At 38.9% G+C, this 20,654-nt stretch overlaps 1 protein-coding gene across 1 annotated transcript; it reads left to right on the forward strand.

Moving 5' to 3' along the window:
- The first annotated feature begins 245 nt into the window (after positions 1–245).
- On the forward strand, positions 246–20,230 carry LOC140739477 (membrane protein FAM174A-like). The gene is made up of 3 exons (XM_073067818.1): positions 246–670; positions 7,324–7,458; positions 17,895–20,230. Exons 1-3 carry the CDS (start codon positions 372–374, stop codon positions 17,896–17,898), a joined length of 438 nt encoding a protein of 145 aa, XP_072923919.1. The 5' UTR covers positions 246–371; the 3' UTR covers positions 17,899–20,230.
- Positions 20,231–20,654: the final 424 nt, after the last annotated feature.

The raw sequence follows: 20,654 nt of genomic DNA on the forward strand, positions 1-20,654 counted from the left end.
TGTTGTGGGGTTTTCCATCTGTAATGTTAGGCAAATTTAAAAAAAACTGCATATGTTATAAATAAAAATGGAGAGTGCTGGAAATACTCAGCAGGTCATGCAGCCTCCGTGGAGAGGGAACTAGAGCGGGAATTCCAATTACAAATACACACTTTTCTGGAAGTTCCTTTTTACGAGTGGAAGAGCCGGTATTTTACACTGACCTACAGAGCTGTAGATTGGCAGACAACCTGCCGTGGGGTAAGTACACCACAGACAGCTCCGGGAGAACAGCTCGCCGCCTCCTCCGCTGGGCGGCACCGCCTTCGCTGACGTCAGCGCCGGGGCTTCGGGTGGCGACGGGCCGCCAGCGGACTGACGGTGAGCGGGCCATGAGAGGCAGGCCGCGGAGGCCTCGGCTGTGGTGCGTCTGCCTGCTGCTGTGGGCCGCCCGGGATGCGGAGCACGGCTCGGCGATGGCGCGCGGGGAGCTCGGGTCAACGGTTCGGACCAACAGCACTAACACCACCACCACGGCGGCGGCGGCGACGCAGGGAGACAAGGCGAGGACGGACGGCGCCTACAACGCGGTGCCCAGCGCCGAGCAGACCATGATGATCCAGCGGGCGCTCTGCGTGCTGGTGGTGGTCACGGCCCTAGTCGTGGTCTACTTCGTGGTGAGGACCATCAGGTGAGGGTCGGCGTGAGCCGCGGGTGGTCCCGGGCTGCCCTGGGAGCGGGGGGAAAGGGGACGGGACGGTGGGGCGGACGTCCAGCTGAAGCCGAGGCATTGCCTCTGTTCACGGTGGTAATGTGGGGTGCGGAGTATTTTCAAATTGCCGCTGGACAGGTTACCCAGGCCTTACACGGTGGCAGGAGTACGAAAATGGCCTGCGTCTGCTGTTGACGAACATCAGTAAATAAAAATAAACAGTGCCGACTTCTATACAAGCTGTGACAGTAAGTGTCACTCCTGGCAAATTTGGCATCCTTATTTTCCCCCCAAAGTAGACTTTATTCATAAAACATACATACAGAAGTAAGAAACGGTGTAGAAAGAAACCTTACATTCTTGATTAATTATTGCATTACATAGTTTAAAGGAAGAGGAAAACACTAACTACCCTAACATCAGTTCCCTGAGATCAGAATCAGGTTTAATATCACTGGCATACATCATGAAATTTGTTTCTCTAATAAAAACATGTAAATAATGTGATACCTCTTAGATTGAGGGTCTTCTCCATCCATCTCCTGGTGTGATAGCAGGAGCAGGTACTGTGTGCTTCTCCTCTCCAGTATTGGCTGCACTGGGTTTCAATCTGTTCCTCCGTACATACACCTGGAGCTCGGACTGAGCCAGGTGATGGCATTCTCACTGTGCTACAAGACCAAGTTTCTGACAAACTGAAGGGCATCCTTCACTGAGTTTATGACCTTCCAGCAGCACTTGATGTCTCTCCCTGTGTGTATCCCTGGTAACAGCCTGTAGATCAAAGAGTCCTTGCTTCAGAGCTGCTGGGCACAAAAAGGGGTGTGAACCCTTGCATCTGTCTCCACAGTCTGCAAAGAGGTAGATGACCATTTTATTTTCCTACCTCTGCTGTCCCAAAGGCAGATTATGCTGGAGGTGGCATGTCGCCTCACCCTCGCCACTGACCTTAACTGGAATTGTGTGGGGTAGGAAGAGCTAGGTCATTAGTTGTCGCTGTGGTGCCATCTACAACCCTCCTAGGGTTTATTGTGAGGAATCGCTTGTTATTAGGAGCAGAAAGTATTACCCTTTGAGCCCTATGAGCTGGTAAATCAGATGATAGTCAAAGTCAAGTTTATTGTCATATGCATAAGTATGTGTATGCACAGGTACAATGAAGAACTTGCAGTGGCATCACAGGCACATAGCATTAGAGACACAATGTTCACAAAAAAAATTCTTCGCCTCAGTTTAAAAGTAACAACAAAAACAGAAGCAGTGGACACTGCTGCTTCTGACATTAAGGAAGATGATGGCTGATTTATTTTACCTTAAGAAACTTGTCATGTCCCAGCATTCACAGGTTTTTGACAGCAAACATTCCAGCTTTCATTGCATGCGATTTTCGTTTTGCCCTGATGGCTGAACTTCAATTCTATAATTTCTATTCCATTGTACTCTTATTTCCGTTACAGAAGTAATAGTTTTCCATCATCTGCCAAGTATAGATGAGAATATTTCAATTGGGAGAAGTTGACTGGCAGCACTTGAGGGATCTGTTGAGGTCTCAAGTTTATTAAATGCGTTTGGTTTTCGGTTTAAGGTTCCAAATTGGAGAAAGGCCGATTTTGATGGTATCAGAAAGGATCTGGCAAGTGTGGATTGGGATAGGTTGTTTTCTGGCAAATGGATGCTTGGTAGACAGGAGGCCTTCACAAGTTGAATTTTGAGAGTGCAGAGTTTGCATGTTCCTGTTAGAATAGGCTAACAGTTTTAGCCTTGTACCTCAGTTTTTTGAGGTATATTAAATCTCTGGTTAAGAAGAGGAGATGTATAGCAGGTATAAAGAGGAAGGAATAAATGAGGTGCTTGAGTATAAGAAATGCAAGTGGGGAATCAGGAAAGCTAAAAGGGGACATGAGGTTCCTGTGGCACACAAGTTGCAAGAATTGCGATGGGCTTCCACAGATTATAGTAAGAGCAAATGAATAGTAAGGGACAAAATTGGTTTACTTGAGAATCAGTGTGATCGTTTATGCATGGAGCCGAAAGAGATGGGGGAGATTTTAAATGGACTTTTTTTTTGCATCTGTATTTACAGGAAAGACAGACTCGGTGTCTGTAGAATTGAGGTAAACAGCAGTGAGGCAATTCGGATTACAGAAGAGATGCTTTCTGTCTTGAGGCAAATTAGTGTGAATGAGTCCTCACCTCAGACCAGGTGTCCTCTTGACCTTGTAAGAGGCAAATGCAAAAATTACTGGGGTCTTAGCAGAAGTATTTAAAATGTCTTTAGCCATGGATAAGGGACTGGAGGATAGCTAATGTTCTGCTTTTTCAAAAAGGCTCTTAAAAATAGCCAGGAAATTGTAGGCCAGTGAGTCTGGTGTCAGCAATGGGTTAGTTATTGTAAGGTACTCCATTGGACCAGGTATTTGGATAGACATGGTCTGATTAGGAGTGGTTAAAATAGTTTTGTCCATGAATGTTGTCAACGTGGACTCTAGCAGTGCCTTTGTCTAAGCCCCACGTAGTCAAGCTTCAGTCGTTTGGCATTCAGAATTGGATAGTAAATTGGATTCAACATAGGCTTCACAAGGTAAGCCAGAGAATGATAGTAGATGGGGCTCCCTGACTGGAGGCCTGTCTAGTGGTGTGCCATAGGGATTGATGCTGGGTCCATTGGTGTTTGTCATCTATGTCAACAATCTGACTGATAATGTGGTAAACTGGATCAACAAATTTGTGGATGACACCAAGTTCAAAACCTGCTGGAAGAATGGCAGATGGAATGTAATGCAGACAAGTATGAGCTTACGTTTGGGAGGACAAACCAGGGTAAGACTTACACAGTGAACAGTAGGGCACTGAGGAGTGCAGGTAAACAGAGAGATCTGAGAGTTCAGATCCATAGTATTTTGAAAGTGGTGTCATTGATCTATAAAGTGATAGAGAGCTGCTAGCACATAAATCAAAGTACAGGAGTTAGGATGTTATGTTGAAGTTGTATAAGATGTTGGTGAGACCAAATATGGAATATTGTAGGTAGGTGACCAGAATTGCACACAGAAAAGATTGAAAGAGCACGGAGAAAATTTACAAAGATGTTGCTGGGACTGGAAGGCATGAGTTTTAGGGAAAGGTTGAATAGGTTCAGTTAGGACTTCATTCCCTTGAGCATAGAAGAATGAGGGGAGATTTCATAGAAGTATACAAAATTATGAGCGGTGTAACTAGGGTAAATGCAAACAGGCTTTTTCCGCTGAGTTTGGGTGAAACTAAAACTAGAGGTCATAGGTTAAGAGTGCTATTATAGTTTACCAACACTGCTCTTTATTGGTAGCTTTTGAACTTTATTTTGCATTGTTCTTGTTGTACCTTAATGCACTGTAATTTGATCTGTATAAACAGTTTGCAAGATAATCTTTTCAGTGTCTAGGTAAATGTGACAATAATAAACAAATGCCAATACCTCTAATCATAATCTATTCGAGACATTTTCTAAAATATGATAAATTGTAAACTGTAGAATAGTTCAAGGGAAAAAAACATGCTGATTGTTATCAAAACCCATAGCATTCAGAAAGAGGTTAACTACATGATGGAATGGTAGAGTAGATTTTATGGGCCAAATGGCCTATTCTGCTTCTATGTTTTCTGGTCTACAAGGGCTTTGGGTGTTGCACTATGCTTAATCCTTTGTGAAGTCAGGGTAGCTAGGGAAAGGTAAGTATTGCTACCAGCCAATATTTCCAAAAACAGATTATCTGTTGTGAAATAATTTCTGTTCTTGGAGATTAATTGAAAACACATTTCCTGCTTTTACTGCAGTGATTACAGGATAAAAATATATTTGGGGCTGTAGGGTATGTCTGAGTTGTGAAAAGGATGTTTTCTTTTGGAAAATAACGTCTTGATGGTTAATATATTACGTTTTATTTTATTGCAAGAATTTGTTTTAAAAAATCACTAACATTAGGCATAAACTCTGGGAAAATTTAAGGTCAGAATCATTTATTAATGCACCAACTCTGACAATGTTCTCATTGGGCTGACACTTTTATTATGTTTCAATATTTTCTTTCAGTTGTTTGTATATGCGTATTTTTTAAGGAAAACTGCATGATTGTATCATACTTTTTAGCTTCTCATTGAGTAAATGTTAAAATAAATTGACATAATGAATGAAATTGAAAAATTTTTGAATGGATTGGAAATACAAGTCATTTCTGTATAAAAACAGTATCTACTTTTATAGCATTGTAACGCTTTCATGTGTAGATATTGTCTACCATTAATTGATTTTAACACTGCCCTTATGCTGTATGTCACTGCGATTTCAGCATTGTCATACTCTTGAAATCTTCTCATCTATTCACCCTAAAATATTCCAGCAAAACATGGCCAATCAGTTGTAGGACTAATTCACTTGCTGATTAACTGTTTTGTTTGTCTCATCATGATAATGGTTGCAACTTCAGAATGTACTTCATCAGCTGTAAGATACTTATGAGTTGTCCCAGGAATCTAAAAGAGCATATATAATTAACCTATCTTTATTTTATTTCCAACATCTTGAACCTGAAGGAAATTCTAGGCTCCAATTTTAACCCTTACTAAATTGTCCAGGTCAAATTTAACACGTTTTGGCATTTGACAGCAGTAAAAACACCCTAAATGCCATTTTTTTAAGCCAAAATTTTTTCATGTTTGCACATTTTGGGTCACTTTAGGAAAAGTCATCAAATTTCAGCTTAAAAAAATAGCATTTAGGTTTTTACTGCTGTCAAATGTCAAAACGGGTCATATTTGACCCGAAAAGTACATAAGGGTTATTAAGCTGATTTTTTTTCTGCCGGTGGTCACTCACATACCTCGGATCTACTGATTTAAGAGAACTAATTAATGAGGGGTTTGCAAATTGAGTGTTATATAATTGATGAGATTAAAGTTTTTGGGATAGACAATATAAACAGCTTCCTTGTAGGAATACAGCTAATTACATAAAAACTCTCCTGATCTTAACACTAGGCCAGACCATCTTCAAGTGATGGTACCGTACTTGGAGGTACAGCGCTTCAGTTGCATGCGTTACTTTCTACAATTTTGTTGCGATAGGTGCTGTATCCTTGATGTATTTTTTAACACCAGCATTAATGCAACTCTTTAGTTAATTTCTTTTTAAAATTCCTTAATTAGGAAGACCTAGCACTCACACTGTATCCTTTATGATCATGGAAAGTCCCAAAACGCTGTACTGCTGATGAATTATTTCAGAAAATGTAGGTGCTAATGTGGCAGTCTTCCTGCACACAGCAATATCTTTTCAAGTGGGCAGAGAAACAGTCCAATTAAGGCCAGCTAATATTCAGCAAGGTCAGATGAGCAGGCCAATTATCAAACTATTGCCACCTAGAGCCAATGTGGTAACATGCATTTGTGACCTTACTGACCTGATATCAACAGTTCAGTTTACACTTACCTCTGGTTTGTAAATTGCAATGGATCTAACTTTAGAAACATTTTAATGTATATAGACCATGGCCACTAATTAGATCTGTAAGACTATCTGAATGTTCTTTTAGTGTGGTTTTAATGAGTTAAGACCAATTTTTTTTTAATGGTGAAAGGGATGATTTGGTAGAGTTGGGATGAATTTTAAAATTATCGCTTTGATCCTTAGCTAAATGCTAGACTACGCCACTAAACTGATTCTTGTTTTAACCTTGATTGTGCAAGTGAGCTGAACATTAGGGAAAAATTTTAACTTTAAAAGAAAGATGAATTTTCTTGCAGAACAGACATGCTTAAAATTACAGATTAAAGCTTGGATGGATGACTGAATAACAGTATACAAGGAAACAGCAGAGTGCATTAAGTTGGAGTGTGTCAAGTTACACCTACATAAAAGTAATGATAAGGAATTTGCTTTATGCAGTTTATTAATTTATCTTTCACTAAACTAAATGGGTTTTGAGTGTCCTGACAAGATCTGTATTTTTGAGGTAAGAGAGGAAGTGAGGATTTGGTAGGACTATTCTGCAGTTGTTCAATTTTGAGCTGTAGCTGGGTATATCTAAATCTGATACTCATGGAGGCATGCATCTGGAACAATGTGTTGATGAAGATAAAACCAAGTGACTTTTTCTATCATGCTAACTCTCAACACTGCTAATGCATTACCTCTGGGTAGTGTTACCATATCATTTTTGCTTGACATTGCAATACACATCAGTGTTTATTTGGCTGCCAGGGTGCTAACCATGTCTTAGCGGAAAAGAGAAATATCTGAAATGACCTGCAGAATTTCGATTCCTTTTCTCTGGCCAATTAAAAACTTGGTATTTCAATGACATTTTGAGTTTTGTAGGAACTATTAGTATTGATTAGGGAAAGACTGGCTATTCATACCTCAATATTCCTTTCATGCTTTTTTGAGTAAGGCCACCTTGAGCAGTTGGTACTTAAAGCCAGAAGGAACTATTTTCATCGGACTTATTGTTTTGTGTGTCATTCAGCAATCAAAAGCAATTTGTATACTGTGCAATGTACTTGGAACTAGCAGCACATCCGCAAAGTTTAATGTAGTTTTATTGTGGTGTTTTATAATTTGTACTAAGCGTTGTAAAAATTTCCAATTTTAAATCTAGGATGAGGAGGATTAACAGAAAAAACCGGAAGTATGGAGTACTGAAAACAGATCTAGAAAACATGGAAATGAGGCCATTAGATCAGGAAGATGATGAAGAGGATGAAACATTATTTGATATACATCATTCAAGAAGGTGAGCAGTTAAATTAATAAATGTTTTTTGAATAAAAGTGGAATTTGATTAGTAACTGAGTTAGACCTAGTTTGGTCTCCTAGTGTATTCAAGGTTTCAAAGTTCAAAACTTCATAGTAAATTTATTATCAAAGTACATATATGTCACCATATATAACCTAGAAATTCATTTCCTTGTGGGCATACTCAGTCAATCCAAGAAACATAATAGAATCATTAGACCCATACATACAGAAACTGAAAATTGTTAGTTGATGAGGAAAAAAAACACTATCATAATGTTCTTTCAAAAATTTTCCAACTTATTAAAATGGATTGCAATATTTCAAAGCTAAAGTTTAGAAGTTGAGTAACAGTATGCAGATTGCTCTTGGGTTTGTGCACCCTGGAAGGTTAAGCTCCAGTTCAAAGTTGACCTATTCAACGAGGCTTGCAAGAGAACCTACAAGACAGACGCTCTTTATCAACCTACCCTACAGTCCTCGGATAGTAATGGTTCACAGCAACATGTTTGAAAACCATTGTCACTTCCCACATGGGGGGAACTTATCTCAGGCACACATCAGTCATAAAATTCAATGCCTCAGCACAGCCGTTGGACAATTAGGGGAAAAGGCAAAAAGGCTATCTGAAGTTCAAGATATTGGATCTGACATCAAACTCATGGTCCACTGGCAGCTGTTGTACATTTTTTTTCTTTCTTTCTTTGATGACTGGACTCCTGGACTCCAAAGCTGCTTCAGTGAAATAATAAAATTCTGCAAATTCATTAGAAGGTTGAATAAATGAACTTCAATTTTGTCCTTTACTAGGCCATTATCCCCTTAGCTCTGCAGCTTAAAACTATCTCTAGCTTTCATAGTTTCAATGCCAGATTAGTAAGCTGAAATTCCAGCTCTGTTTCTCCACACACTGATTAACCACAGCACCTTTTATTTTATTACAGTGAAACTATTTTAGATTAGTTTTCTTAAATTATATTTATGATATGTGCAGTATTTCATAACTTTTGATTTCAATCTGTTGGAATTGATGCAAAATTTCAGTTAAATTTAAAATACCTTCTCAGTAAATCCGATTCCAATGAGAAGCTTGATTGAATTATCAGTAAAATTGGCACTTCAGTGCATGGAAGCCAGGAAGGCATTTGCCAAGTATATGTAATTTCTAGATTTAGAATGGGTGGCATGGAAACGTAGTGGTCAACACAGCGCTTTACAGTACCAATGACCCAGGTTCAAATTCTCCCTGTGACTGTGTGGGTTTCCTCAGAGCGCTTCAGTTTCCTCCCACAATCCAAAGACGTACTGGTTAGTACATTAATTGGTCATTGTAAACCAGGATTAGGCTAGGATTAAATTTGGGGGTGCTGGAAAGCATGGCTTCAGGGCCGGATGGGCAGTTTTAAGTTTTGCAAAGACAGTTTTAAGATTTTTCTAACTTGGGTACAAAAGTAATATTTTCATGGACAATACATATTTAGAAACTATTGAAAAACCTCTCAGAAATTCGAGACTCTCCCAGTGGCTATGGATAATACCAAGGCATAATATTGTATTGAGCTGATTTAAGAAGTTTGTAGTTAGATCAATACTTAAATTGAGTTGGGTAATTTTAGCTTTGTTGTGGTAGTGATCAGCAGTTGTCCTTGAGATGACTTAGCCTGGAAACTTGTTTTTGAAACCTTGTTTTTGAGGATTGGAGGGTTGTGGATGTTGTTCCTTTATTCAAGAAAGGGAGTAGAGATAACCCAGGAAATTATACACCAGTGAGTCTTACGTCAGTGGTTGGTAAGTTGATGGAGAAGATCCTGAGAGGCAGGATTTATGAGCATTTGGAGAGGTATAATATGATTAGGGATAGTCAGCATGGCTTTGTCAAGGGCAGGTCATGCCTTATGAGCCTGATTGAATTTTTTGAGGATATGACTAAGCATATTGATGAAAAAAGAGCTGTGGATGTAGTGTTTATGGATTTCAGCGAGGTATTTGATATAGTACCCCATGCAAGGCTTATTGAGTAAGTAAGGAGGCATGGGATCCAAGGGGGACATTGCTTTGTGGATCCAGAACTGGCTTGCCCACAGAGGGCAAAGACTGGTTGTAGTCAGGTCATATTCTGCATGGAGGTCAGTCACCAGTGGAATGCCTCAGGGATCTGTTCTGGGATCCATGCTCTTCGTGATTTTTATAAATGACCTGGATGAGGAAGTGGAGGGATGGGTTAGTAAGTTTGCTGATGATACAAAGGTTGGAGGTGTTGTGGATAGTGTGGAGGGCTGTCAGAGGTTACAGAGGAAAATTGATAAGATGCAAAACTGGGCTGAGAAGTGGCAGATGGAGTTCAACCCAGATAAGTGGGAAGTGGTTCATTTTGATAGGTCAACTATGATGGCAGAATATAGTATTAATGGTAAGACTCTTGGCAGTGTGGAGGATCAGAGGGATCTTGGGGTCTGAGTCCATAGGACACTCAAAGCAGCTGCGCAAGTTGACTCTGTGGTTAAGAAGGCGTACAGTGTATTGGCCTTCATCAATCGTGGAATTGAATTTAGGAGTCGAGAGGTAATGTCGAGAGTCGAGACCCTGGTCAGACTCCACTTGAGTACTGTGATCAGTTCTGGTCACCTCACTACAGGAAGGATGTGGAAGCCATAGAAAGGGTGCAGAGGAGATTTACAAGGATGTTGCCTGGATTGGGGAGCATACCTTATGAGAATAAGTTGAGTGAACTTGACCTTTTCTCCCTGGAGCGAAGGAGGATGAGAGTTGACCTGATAGAGGTGTATAAGATGATGAGAGGCATTGGTCATGTGGATAGTCAGAGGCTTTTTCCTAGGGCTGAAATGGTTGCCACAAGAGGACACAGGTTTAAGGTGCTGGGGAGTAGGTACAGAGATGTCAGGGTTAAGTTTTTTTTTTACTCAGAGAGTGGTGAGTGTGTGGCATGGGCTGCCGACAACGGCGGTGGAGGCAGATAAGATAGGGTCTTTTAAGATGCTTTTGGATAGGTACATGGAGCTTAGAAAAATAGAGGGCTATAGGTAAGCCTAGTAATTTCTAAGGTAGGGACATGTGCGGCACAACTTTGTGGGCCGAAGGTAGGTTTTCTGTGTTTCTATTAGCATTCATATATTCTTACAAACTACAGAAATATAGTTGTGTGAGCACAGTTAATGTAAAAGTTTACTGGTGCTTGTGAGTGGTGGTCTCAATATTGAAAAATTCAAATGCAGGTTAGGTGACTTCTTTGCAGAATACACCCTATCCTTGTTATATGCGGGGGGATACGTTCCTCGCAGTCGACGCATAATGTGAAACGCAAAATCTGAATAATTATTTAAATGGAGAAAATAGGGATGTGTTCCAGATAGCTTCCTAAATATGTTTTATCTGTAATTTATTCACATTTTCACACCAATACGACACAAAAGCAGTACCACAAGGCAACATTCATATTATATTTCATCAACTTAAGGTAATATTCAATGTAATAAATCATAGAAAGTTAACATACTAGGGTGTACAGTACTCACCAACAGTGGCAGGTGTGTTCGCTCTGGGAGATGAGTGGTTGTTGTGGTGTCAGGCAGCTTTACATGGATAAGGTGCAGGGGTGTCAAACTCATTTTAGGTCACGGGCCGGATTGAGCAAAATGCAGCTTCATGCGGGCCGGATCAGTCAGACGCGTGCGAACGCAGCTTTCGTTGCCTCCGTTTTTTCAGCCTGCTCTCATGTGTCTCAGTCTCTGCTATAACTACAAAGTGTTTCACTTTACAAATTCTGTTTCTTATGAAGAAGACTGCCGAATAAACACTAAAACCCCTGAAAACCTTAATTCCACCGCGGGCCGGATTTGGCCCGCGGGCCTTGAGTTTGACATATATGGATAAGGTGGATGGATGGTTGTGGTTGTCAGGATCATATCAAGCACAGCAAGGGTTGAAGGAAGACTCACAGAACTCTTAGAACTTCCAGCAGCAGGTGATGACACCGGTTTGAAGAAAGTGGTGAGTGTTGTTTGCTTGGCAGCATTTTGTTTTTCAGCATAAATTTGTTTGTAGGGAAGAAGGGTTGATGGCAGGGAAAGACTGAAATGCTGACTCCGTTCTAAACTTGGGTCCATGTCCATCACCATTTGTGCCGAGTGTTCGGACTTCCACCGTTCCCTCTCCCATTGGTAAACTCCTGGGATTTTCAAAATTGTCTGTTGCTTGCAGCATTTAAGAGATAGTTTGCTGTAAAAAAAAATGCCTTGAATGTGGATCACACCTTGGTCGAGTGGTTGAATCAACAATGTTGAGTTAGGCGGCAGGAAACATGTTAGGATGAATGCTGTCCAAATGTTTAGGATGGGCTGGCGCATTGTCAAGCAACAAAAGAACTTTAAAGGCAAGATTCTGTTTCCGGCAGTAGCATCCTAGAGCTGAGTTACCTTCACCTGATGCCGCACTGTTTGTAATTTCCAACATTTTTTCCAAGTGTTAAAGCGGTTCTCTGCCACTTGGCTGATGGCCCAGGACATGATATCAGATGCTTAGGAGGCATAGTTAAATATTTCAAGCTCAAAATCACTGCACTGTAGGTAAAACCAACAAAAGTTTAAGAGCAACACACACAAAATGCTGGTGGAACACTGTCGACGTTTCAGGCCCAGACTCTTCGTCAGGACTCAGTGCTTCTCCTCATAGATGCTGCCTGGCCTGCTGTGTTCCAACAGCATTTTGTGTGTGTTGCTTGAATTTCCAGCATCTGCAGATTTTCTCATGTTTGCTTTTAAAAGTTTAAGAGTGCAAGATCGCACATCCACACCTTGCCAAAATCAATGCGAGACTGACAGGAGTGAGATTGTGAAGCGCACGCACCTGACTTGTATTGGCGTGAAAGCAGTGCTTCCCATCCCAACTGTGAGGCGTGCACACGTGATTGTATTGGTGGGAAAACAGTGCTTCTGGCATAACTGTGACTTTTGGACGCATATAAGGAGACATTGGTACAAATAAGTTCCTTGCATAACTAAATCCACATAGTCTGAAGACGCATATAACGAGGATAGGGTGTAGCTCCATTTTGCTTGCAAGGGTGCTGCAGGGCTTCATTTTGTCAGCCACTGAAACTCTAAATTTTGCTCCCACTGTGATCTTTCTCTGGCTTCAGTGGGTAATTAGCCTCTCTTGGTCTCAGCTCTGAGATTTCCTTTGTTCTATCCTTGGGTAATTAAGTAGGATCACATCTGGGTATTGTGTACATCTACCTTATTGAAGGAATAAGGAATTGGAAGTATTAAGATAAGGTTTACTGGACCAGTGCCTGGAAAGGGTGCGTTATCTGTGCCTGCACATAACCCATGTCCCTTCATTACCTGAATATTCTCTTGCAGGCAGATGGGATTAGTTTGATTTGACAGTACATCGGCACAGACATCGTGGGCTGAAGGTCCTCTTCTTCTATTGCATTGTTCTCTGTTCTATGTTTTGACATATGTACCTAAAAGCCTCTTGAACACCACTATTTTTGCTTTCAAAATGTCTAACATTTTAACTTTGCTAAGAACAAGGCTTCAAGAAACTGTTAATTTAACTGAAAATGCTGGAAACATTCAGCAGGTCAGCCAGCATCTATGGAAGAAGAAACAGTAAATTTTTTAGGTCAAAGACCCTTAATCTGAACTGCAAAAGTGAAAAGAAATCAGACCTGACGAAGGGTCTCGGCCTGAAACGTCGACAGCGCTTCTCCCTATAGATGCTGCCTGGCCTGCTGCGTTCCACCAGCATTTTCCAGCGTCAGCAGATTTCCTTGTGTTTGCCTGAAGAAAAATATGCTAGTTTTTAAGTTACAGAGAGAGTTAAGGAGAGGTGATAAGACAAAGGAGCTATCTCTGATAGTGAGGCACAGTTGACAACATTTGCAGTTCAGATTAAGGGTCTTTGTGCTTGTTTACAGAACAGATTATTTGATAGTTTATGAGGGATATCGAGAGAGTCAAAAGCTCCAAAATGTAATTCAGAGTTGTTACAGCAACCTGAAGCCAAAAGAAGAATGTTGAAGATGGCCAGCAAATCAGAAAAGATCTGTCAAGGCAGTAAAAATACATAACCTTATAGGAGAACTAGTCAGTTCGGACACAAACAGAAAAATATTAATATATTTTCTGTCTTTGCCAATTCTTGTGAAAGGTGTTTGATCTGAAATTCTCTTTCATTTTGTATAGATCCTGTCCTGCCTGACTTAGTGTTGCCAGCTTTTTCTGTTTGAACTTCAATTCTCCAGCATCTGCTTTATTTTTTTATAAAAGAAAACAGTTATTGAATTTGATCTCAAGTCTTGAAGACTTTAATTTGCAGTTCCTCAAGCTTCCGTTGGAGACAGTGCAGGAGGATGCAAACAGATGGGTGGGTGTGGAATCGAAAGGATATTGACAGGCATCTGGAGGGTGGGAAGGAGCTTAAATAATACTCTAAAGTAAAAGAGCAGGTGTTACGTCACCTGTATTTGCACAAGAATGTTCCACAAGAAGCTGGAGACCACTGAGAAGTCCTTTTCCGGGTAGGAAAGACATGCCTGATGGGGAAATCTCATTGAAACTGGCCAAAATTGCAAAGAATTTATGCAGTGTCTGGAAGAGTAATAATTGGAACAGTAACTAAAAGTTTGATCAAAAAGTATTTTTTTAAGGAGAAAAGGAATGGAAGTAATTCCAAGGTGGAGTCTTAAAAGCAGATGGCATGGCTACAAAGGTGGGACAAAGAGACTGGAGTAAAAGTGGCAAAGCTCAGGTAATAGAGTCTTATAATCCATGGAGCAATTTGAATAAGAGGATAATGTTTTCAAATTCGAGCTGTTGATAGACCTTGAGCAAAGTGCTGTACAGTGCACTGACTCTTGGTGGTGAATGATGTAAACCGGGGCACAAGGTCATACTTGCAATCTGCAATGAGTCTTGAGATCACGGTTCTATGATGTAACTGAAATAAATTGTATCAATTAATATTAAAGCACAATCAACCATGTGTACCAATTTACAGCCATTTATCTTATTGATTAAAACCATTTTGAAACAAATATATTAATAAATAATATTTAAGGCATCATGCACTTCGTTATTCATTCCCCATGGAACTAAATTGTTCCCTTCACAGGAGGCAATTTTTCACACTCAGAATATATTGATTTAACCTGTACTCTGATAAAGAAAATGGTCCACCTATATCAGAGTTCAGGGGGACAGGGGTGTTCGGGAGGGTGCAGTTACATATCTAGAAAACTGTCAGGTCACAATTTAAATAAGACAGAGCTGTATCATCTGTACAAAGCATCAAGAAACACAAGTGGAAAACAAACACACATTGTACTGATTTTCTACTTTTACTCATTGTGTGAATTTCTGTACCTAGACTTCTGAGTAACGAATTATGAATTTTAAGGGTGCAAACTTGAACAATCAAAACATGGGATCACCTGTAGCAAATTACCTACATCAAATGCTGTTTTCTCATTATAAATAGTTAATAACTAGCTATGAAATGGAGAGCATGTGTTTCACTAAGTACCATCTATTTTAATGATTCCATATATTTCAAACACTTTGAGATGATCTTTTCAGAAGCACTCTGCATTAAGTTTGCGAGATCAGAATCCTCCCTGCAACTTGTACCTTGCAGAACTTCATATACATGCTGTATAACTTGGGTAAAACTTAAAGCAATTAGTAATTCCTCAATGTTATTATTTTGTGCAGAGATAACTAATTTCTAGAAAGCTTGCAAATTGAACAGTTGAATATTCATGGTGTTAATGCTCAACAGTAATTAGTATGTAGATGTCTACTTTGCATTTTTCACATGCTCTTCGAAAGGTTAGGAAAACTCACTTTTGCTCTTGGGAGCAATCACACAGATGTAATGGCCTTTGTATTGTTCATGCTGATGCCCTCCCCACTCCCATTCAATGGAAGCACCATTTGGCAAATGCCATGAATTGTAAAGTTGCTTCCTTGATCTTTCCAATCCCCAGCATTTTCTTTTAGGACCTCAAGACCGCACTGACAATTAACATAAACAACATTTGGTGTATTAATTTAACTCGTAGGTATAAAAATGAAAAATAATTATGTACAAACAGCAATTGACACAAACTTCCTTCCATTCAATTTAGCCTTTCAATATTTTTTTTCGCTGCTTTCTCCCATTTATCCTCAATTCTCTTGAAGCACTTTCATGCTGTTTGGTTGGGGTACCAGATTATCACTGCTGTGTACCTAAGTTTTCTGCAATTCCCTATTGAATTACTTGCAATTATCTCACTGAGTTCTAATTGTTTGATTCTTCAGAAATGAAAAATGTCTTTCTTCTCTGCTTATGCCTGGTCAAATTCACTTGTTCATAATTTAATGCCTTTTTCTCAGCTCGCTAATTGTTGAAACCTTGTTCTTATAAATACATTGCACTTTGAATTCATAGTACCTTGTGGTCTAGTCAAGTCCTATAACATCAACTGTGATTCTTAAAGAAAGAAGCTAAAGATAATACAAGAAAGCCCAAGATATTTAACTATGTATATGCACTACAAGCAGGAGACATATTAAATAAATTTGGTGAGCTGCGGGCATGATGAACTGGCAACATGGGACTATGAAGTTATGCCTGGGTGGAATGGATTCTTCATATTCCTGGATGTAAAGTGTTCAGGAAAAATGATGGAGGAAAGAGAGGACATTTAATTAACCAGAATATTTGTGGGTACTATTAATTTGGAGAGAGGATGTGGAATAGATATTAAAGAGGTAAATATTTGTATTGAGACAGCAGTAATATAAAGGGCAAAGAGGGTTATTCTTTTCATCATCAATTGGTTTCTGCCTCAACAAGAAAGATCAAATTGCTCGACTAGGTTCCAGGAGAGCAAGTAGGAACAGTAATTATTATATGTATTATGTATCATACTATGGAAAAGGATAGCATGCTTCAATGTAAGGGCAGCCTACTGGAGAAGGGTCATTTTCAATGGGATGGGAATGCTCTGCCACAGGTAAACTGGTATCCAATCTTGGCAAGCAAGACTGTACGAACAGTGCCTTTAAGCAGGCCTTTAAGATGGAGATGGTTCACTTACACTGCAGGCTTATTCAGATGACTGAAAATTGTAGGGAATTTTAAGGCACTGCTCCCCAAATGATTAAAATTTAGAGAACCAAGCTGAGCAAGAGTAGGCCACTGAGCTCCTCAAATTCATCTAACTGTAACTTTAACTCTCTGTCCTTTTATACCCACAGCAACTTTCATGTCCTCACTTATCAAGTACTCTTTTACCTCTGCCCTATAAATATTCAAATTATCTACTTCTGCAGCCCGATGGAAGGAATTCAAAAATTCCTCAACCCTAAAGATTAGGTGAATTTTTGCAGTTGTCTTAAAAGAATGATCCTCTATTTTGAAAGGTGATCTCCCCCCCCCCCCCCCCACCCCCATCCTAGCTTTTCCTACAAGAGGAAATCCTGTCCACATCCATTTAGTTAAGACTCTCTGGATCCTGCATGTTTCAAACAGCTTCACTCTCACTGCTCTGAACTCCAGTAGATCTCAGCTTAGCCTGTTCAAACTTTGCTCATGAGGCAACCTCCCATTCAAGGTGTTAATCTGGACATTTGCCAATGCGTTAATATCCTTCTTGTGTAAAAATAAGGATTTTTACCCCCCAAGTCTTTTAAAGATGGTGGAAGCAGGAATGTTCCTACAGCAAAGATGACAGATTCTTGATGATTGAGTGTGTGATAGGTTACTGTGGGTAGAGGGGAATGCAGATTGAGGTTAGGATGGATTAGCCATGATTTTATTTAATCCCAAAACAGCCTCAGTCATGTGGCTACTTCTTGCCTCGGATTTATTTTTGTTTGTATGGTGAGGGAAGTTTGCTTTATATGATCATGACTTCTAAAGAACATTTGATTAGTAATAGGCTGCCATTGGGATTGTAAGTTATGGAATAAAAAAAGCCATGGACATGATGTAAAATAATTAACTAGCAGAGAAAACTGAATGAGAAAGTTATTTTTCATGTTGAAATGTGTAGTGGATTGTTCCCTGGTTGGTTTTAAGGCCACAGCATATGTTAATGACATTGATATTTAGGGAATAGAGAGAAATAAAACTATAAATTACAAACTAAATAATGCAAAACTAAAGGAACATTGAAGCAGTGTTCAGGGGTCATTTGGAAATCTGATGCAGAGGGGAAGAAACTGTTCCTAAATTGTTGAGTATGGGTCTTCAGGCAACTGTATCTCCTCCCTGATGGCAGTAACAAGGATGGTGAGGGTTCTACCTCAAGTTATCAAGCAGTTTCCCCCAAAGGTAATTTCTTCCCAGTTTACATAGGTAAGTCATGTTTATATAGCATAGTTCATATTTGTACTTAATATCTTTCTTTCTAAATTACAGATAGATGAGATGAACCTTGCTATACGTTCTGCAAGAAAGCCAAACGTGCATAGAAGTTTCAAGGCACCATCTGTTTCTAGCTCTGAAGAACAAGCTCTGTATCTGTATGGTGTATAGCTATGTATTTTGTTATTGTACAGTAGTTTTGTAGCCCTAATACTTTAATGAAAATACACTATTTTAATAAGGTAAAATATATTTCTGGTGTAAATGAAAGTTGGTAATGATAAGTTTTTTTTATCTTTATTTATCAAAATTGGCAATTATCTTCAAAGTTAGTGCAAAAAAATCTTTTCCAATTCCCTTGTATGTACATCATTATTCATTTTTCGATAGAAGGAATATGAACTGTATTAAAAATCATATCTGTATTTTCTGATTCAAATATTGATATTATTTTTAAAATTGGAATCAGAGTGCCAATATAATAATTGCTTGGTTACAAGATTTTTAATAATTGTCTGCTGTAAGATTTTAACATCAATTGCTCTATCTTGCAACTCTTGCTAATTATACACTAATTGTTAAAATGTTGGATTACATTTTAATAATGTAGATATAGCATGTCAGTACATTATATAGAGACACAAAGCTCATATTTTGTAAAGAATATGCAATGCAGGGAAGTGTTTACAAAATATCTGAAAGATCTTGATTTTTTTTCCCCCTTTTCAAAAGGGAAAAGGAAACTTGAAAACTTAAGATTGTTGCTGTTGATCAATGCTTTTCAATTCACTTAGGATGCTTATTTTTTGGCAAATGATGGTGGTGTTTTTAGCTGAATTAATTGAATAATAGCACTTTGGGAATGTTTCAAAGTAAAAATTAAAGGACCATTTTTGTGTTATATTACTGCTAATTAATAGCATGATGATTGATGATACAGATGCCTTTGACTCAAAATAAAAGCCAGCAATTTTGTATCACCACATTCCATGAGGATAAGTTTATGTTTGTATTAACAAATGTTTTGAGTTTACATGATTTGTGTTTTTTTTTCTTGTATAGTATTTCTGGTTTCAGGGTTAGGTCTGATTCTGTTTTTGTGTGTGTGATATAGCCATATGTGAAATCTATTGGCTGTGCATTGATGAAAACTAAAACTCTCATAACCACTAGGTTCAAGTTCATATAAACTGGAAATATATCCATGTGGATGAGTGTTCATATGCATCTTCATTTTGCTGGTGCTGTGAGATCTACAAATCAATTGGTTAAATCTAGCACTAGAGCTTTCAACAATTTGCTTCCTCCTTATCTCCTAGTATGGATCATTCTTCTACTTCATCGCTAACCTTAATTTTGTAAGTTAAGATTCTGGTTAAGGTTCCTTGTTGGTCATTGGATAATGACTGCATCACATTGTGCTAGTTAAATGATATCTCTGGCATATTATCTATAGAAAACATCTCCTTGGAGTGTAAAGAAATTGTTCCATTAAACACAAAGTCCTGGTTCCCTTTGTGATAGGAAATAGGTTCCATCCCATTGAAAAGCATATCACAGCTATACCTGATATTTGTTCTGTTACTGTGAAAGGCGTCTTTGAGCTAGTTAAACACTTTTTAGGATATTCCAAGTTTTCAGTATTTGGTTTATTGTTAATACTGCACAATATTTTTCTTTGCTCCTTGCATGTTTGATTAATATGAAGAAAAGATCTATCTTTGACAGAGCATTTGAGAGCCATAACATGAACACCACTACATGCTTTCACAGATATATATTCATGTTCATGACTTGAACTTAGCCTGTGAATGAAAAGAGAGGTTTTCTATTTGCCTTGGAAAGAATTAATAGCTAAATTGTTATGTCACTGTTGAAAATTGAAATTCATTTTGTTCCAGTATTGTTTAAATCAAGCAGAGGAATTATTTTCTCAGTTAAATCTAATGGTAGCTCAACTACTGAACATATATTTTCATAAGAGAGCAATTAATACTGAAAATACTAAAGAGTTAACTTCATATTCTGCTTTACCACACTAATGTCACAGAAAGCATAGCAACAGTCATACAAATCATAATTCTGTTTGAACTTTCTGTGATCACGTAAATGATTTCTGCAATAGCATGAAATGAATGTAATTGCTTTGGTGCATTGTAGTGAAGAGATGTTCAACTGTGGTTGCCAGCACTAACAGAGAGAACATTGACTTTAGGAGAACAAAATGTACAAGTTGAGTGTGAATGTATCCAGCTGCATTATGCTGGTCACCATTTTGTAATTTCATCCCATTTCTGTAATTTATTAGTGATGTAACATATTTGGAGAAGCATATTAAGTTAAATAACTTTGGTTAATAAAACTCGTGTTTATTTGGCCTTGTACAGAAAGCTCATTTCACTTTATGTATTGGTTTATTAAGCCCATGGAAATGTAGAGAATGGGAGGATTATAGACTTGTGTAAGCAGAAGGAACTAGTTTAATTTGATGTGGGTCGAGGGGCTTGTTGCTGTGCTGTACTCTTGTTTGTTCTGTTAGGAAGATTAGAAGATCAAGAGCCCAAAAGTCTTGAGAACAGTAGGGTAGAAACAATTTTGAGTCTGGTTATATCTTCTCTCAAGCATCTGCATCTTTCTGACAGGAGAAGGGAGAAGAAAGATTAACTTTATTTGTCACATGTACATTGAAGCATGCCGTGAAGTGCATCTTTTGTGTCAACAACCAACACAGTCCTCAGATGTGCTGGCAGCAATCTGCAAGTGTCACCCTGCTTCTGATGCCAAAATAATATGACTACAACATATTAACTGTCA

The sequence above is a fragment of the Hemitrygon akajei genome, chromosome 2, assembly GCF_048418815.1.
Source record: "Hemitrygon akajei chromosome 2, sHemAka1.3, whole genome shotgun sequence".
NCBI classification, from domain to species: domain Eukaryota; kingdom Metazoa; phylum Chordata; class Chondrichthyes; order Myliobatiformes; family Dasyatidae; genus Hemitrygon; species Hemitrygon akajei.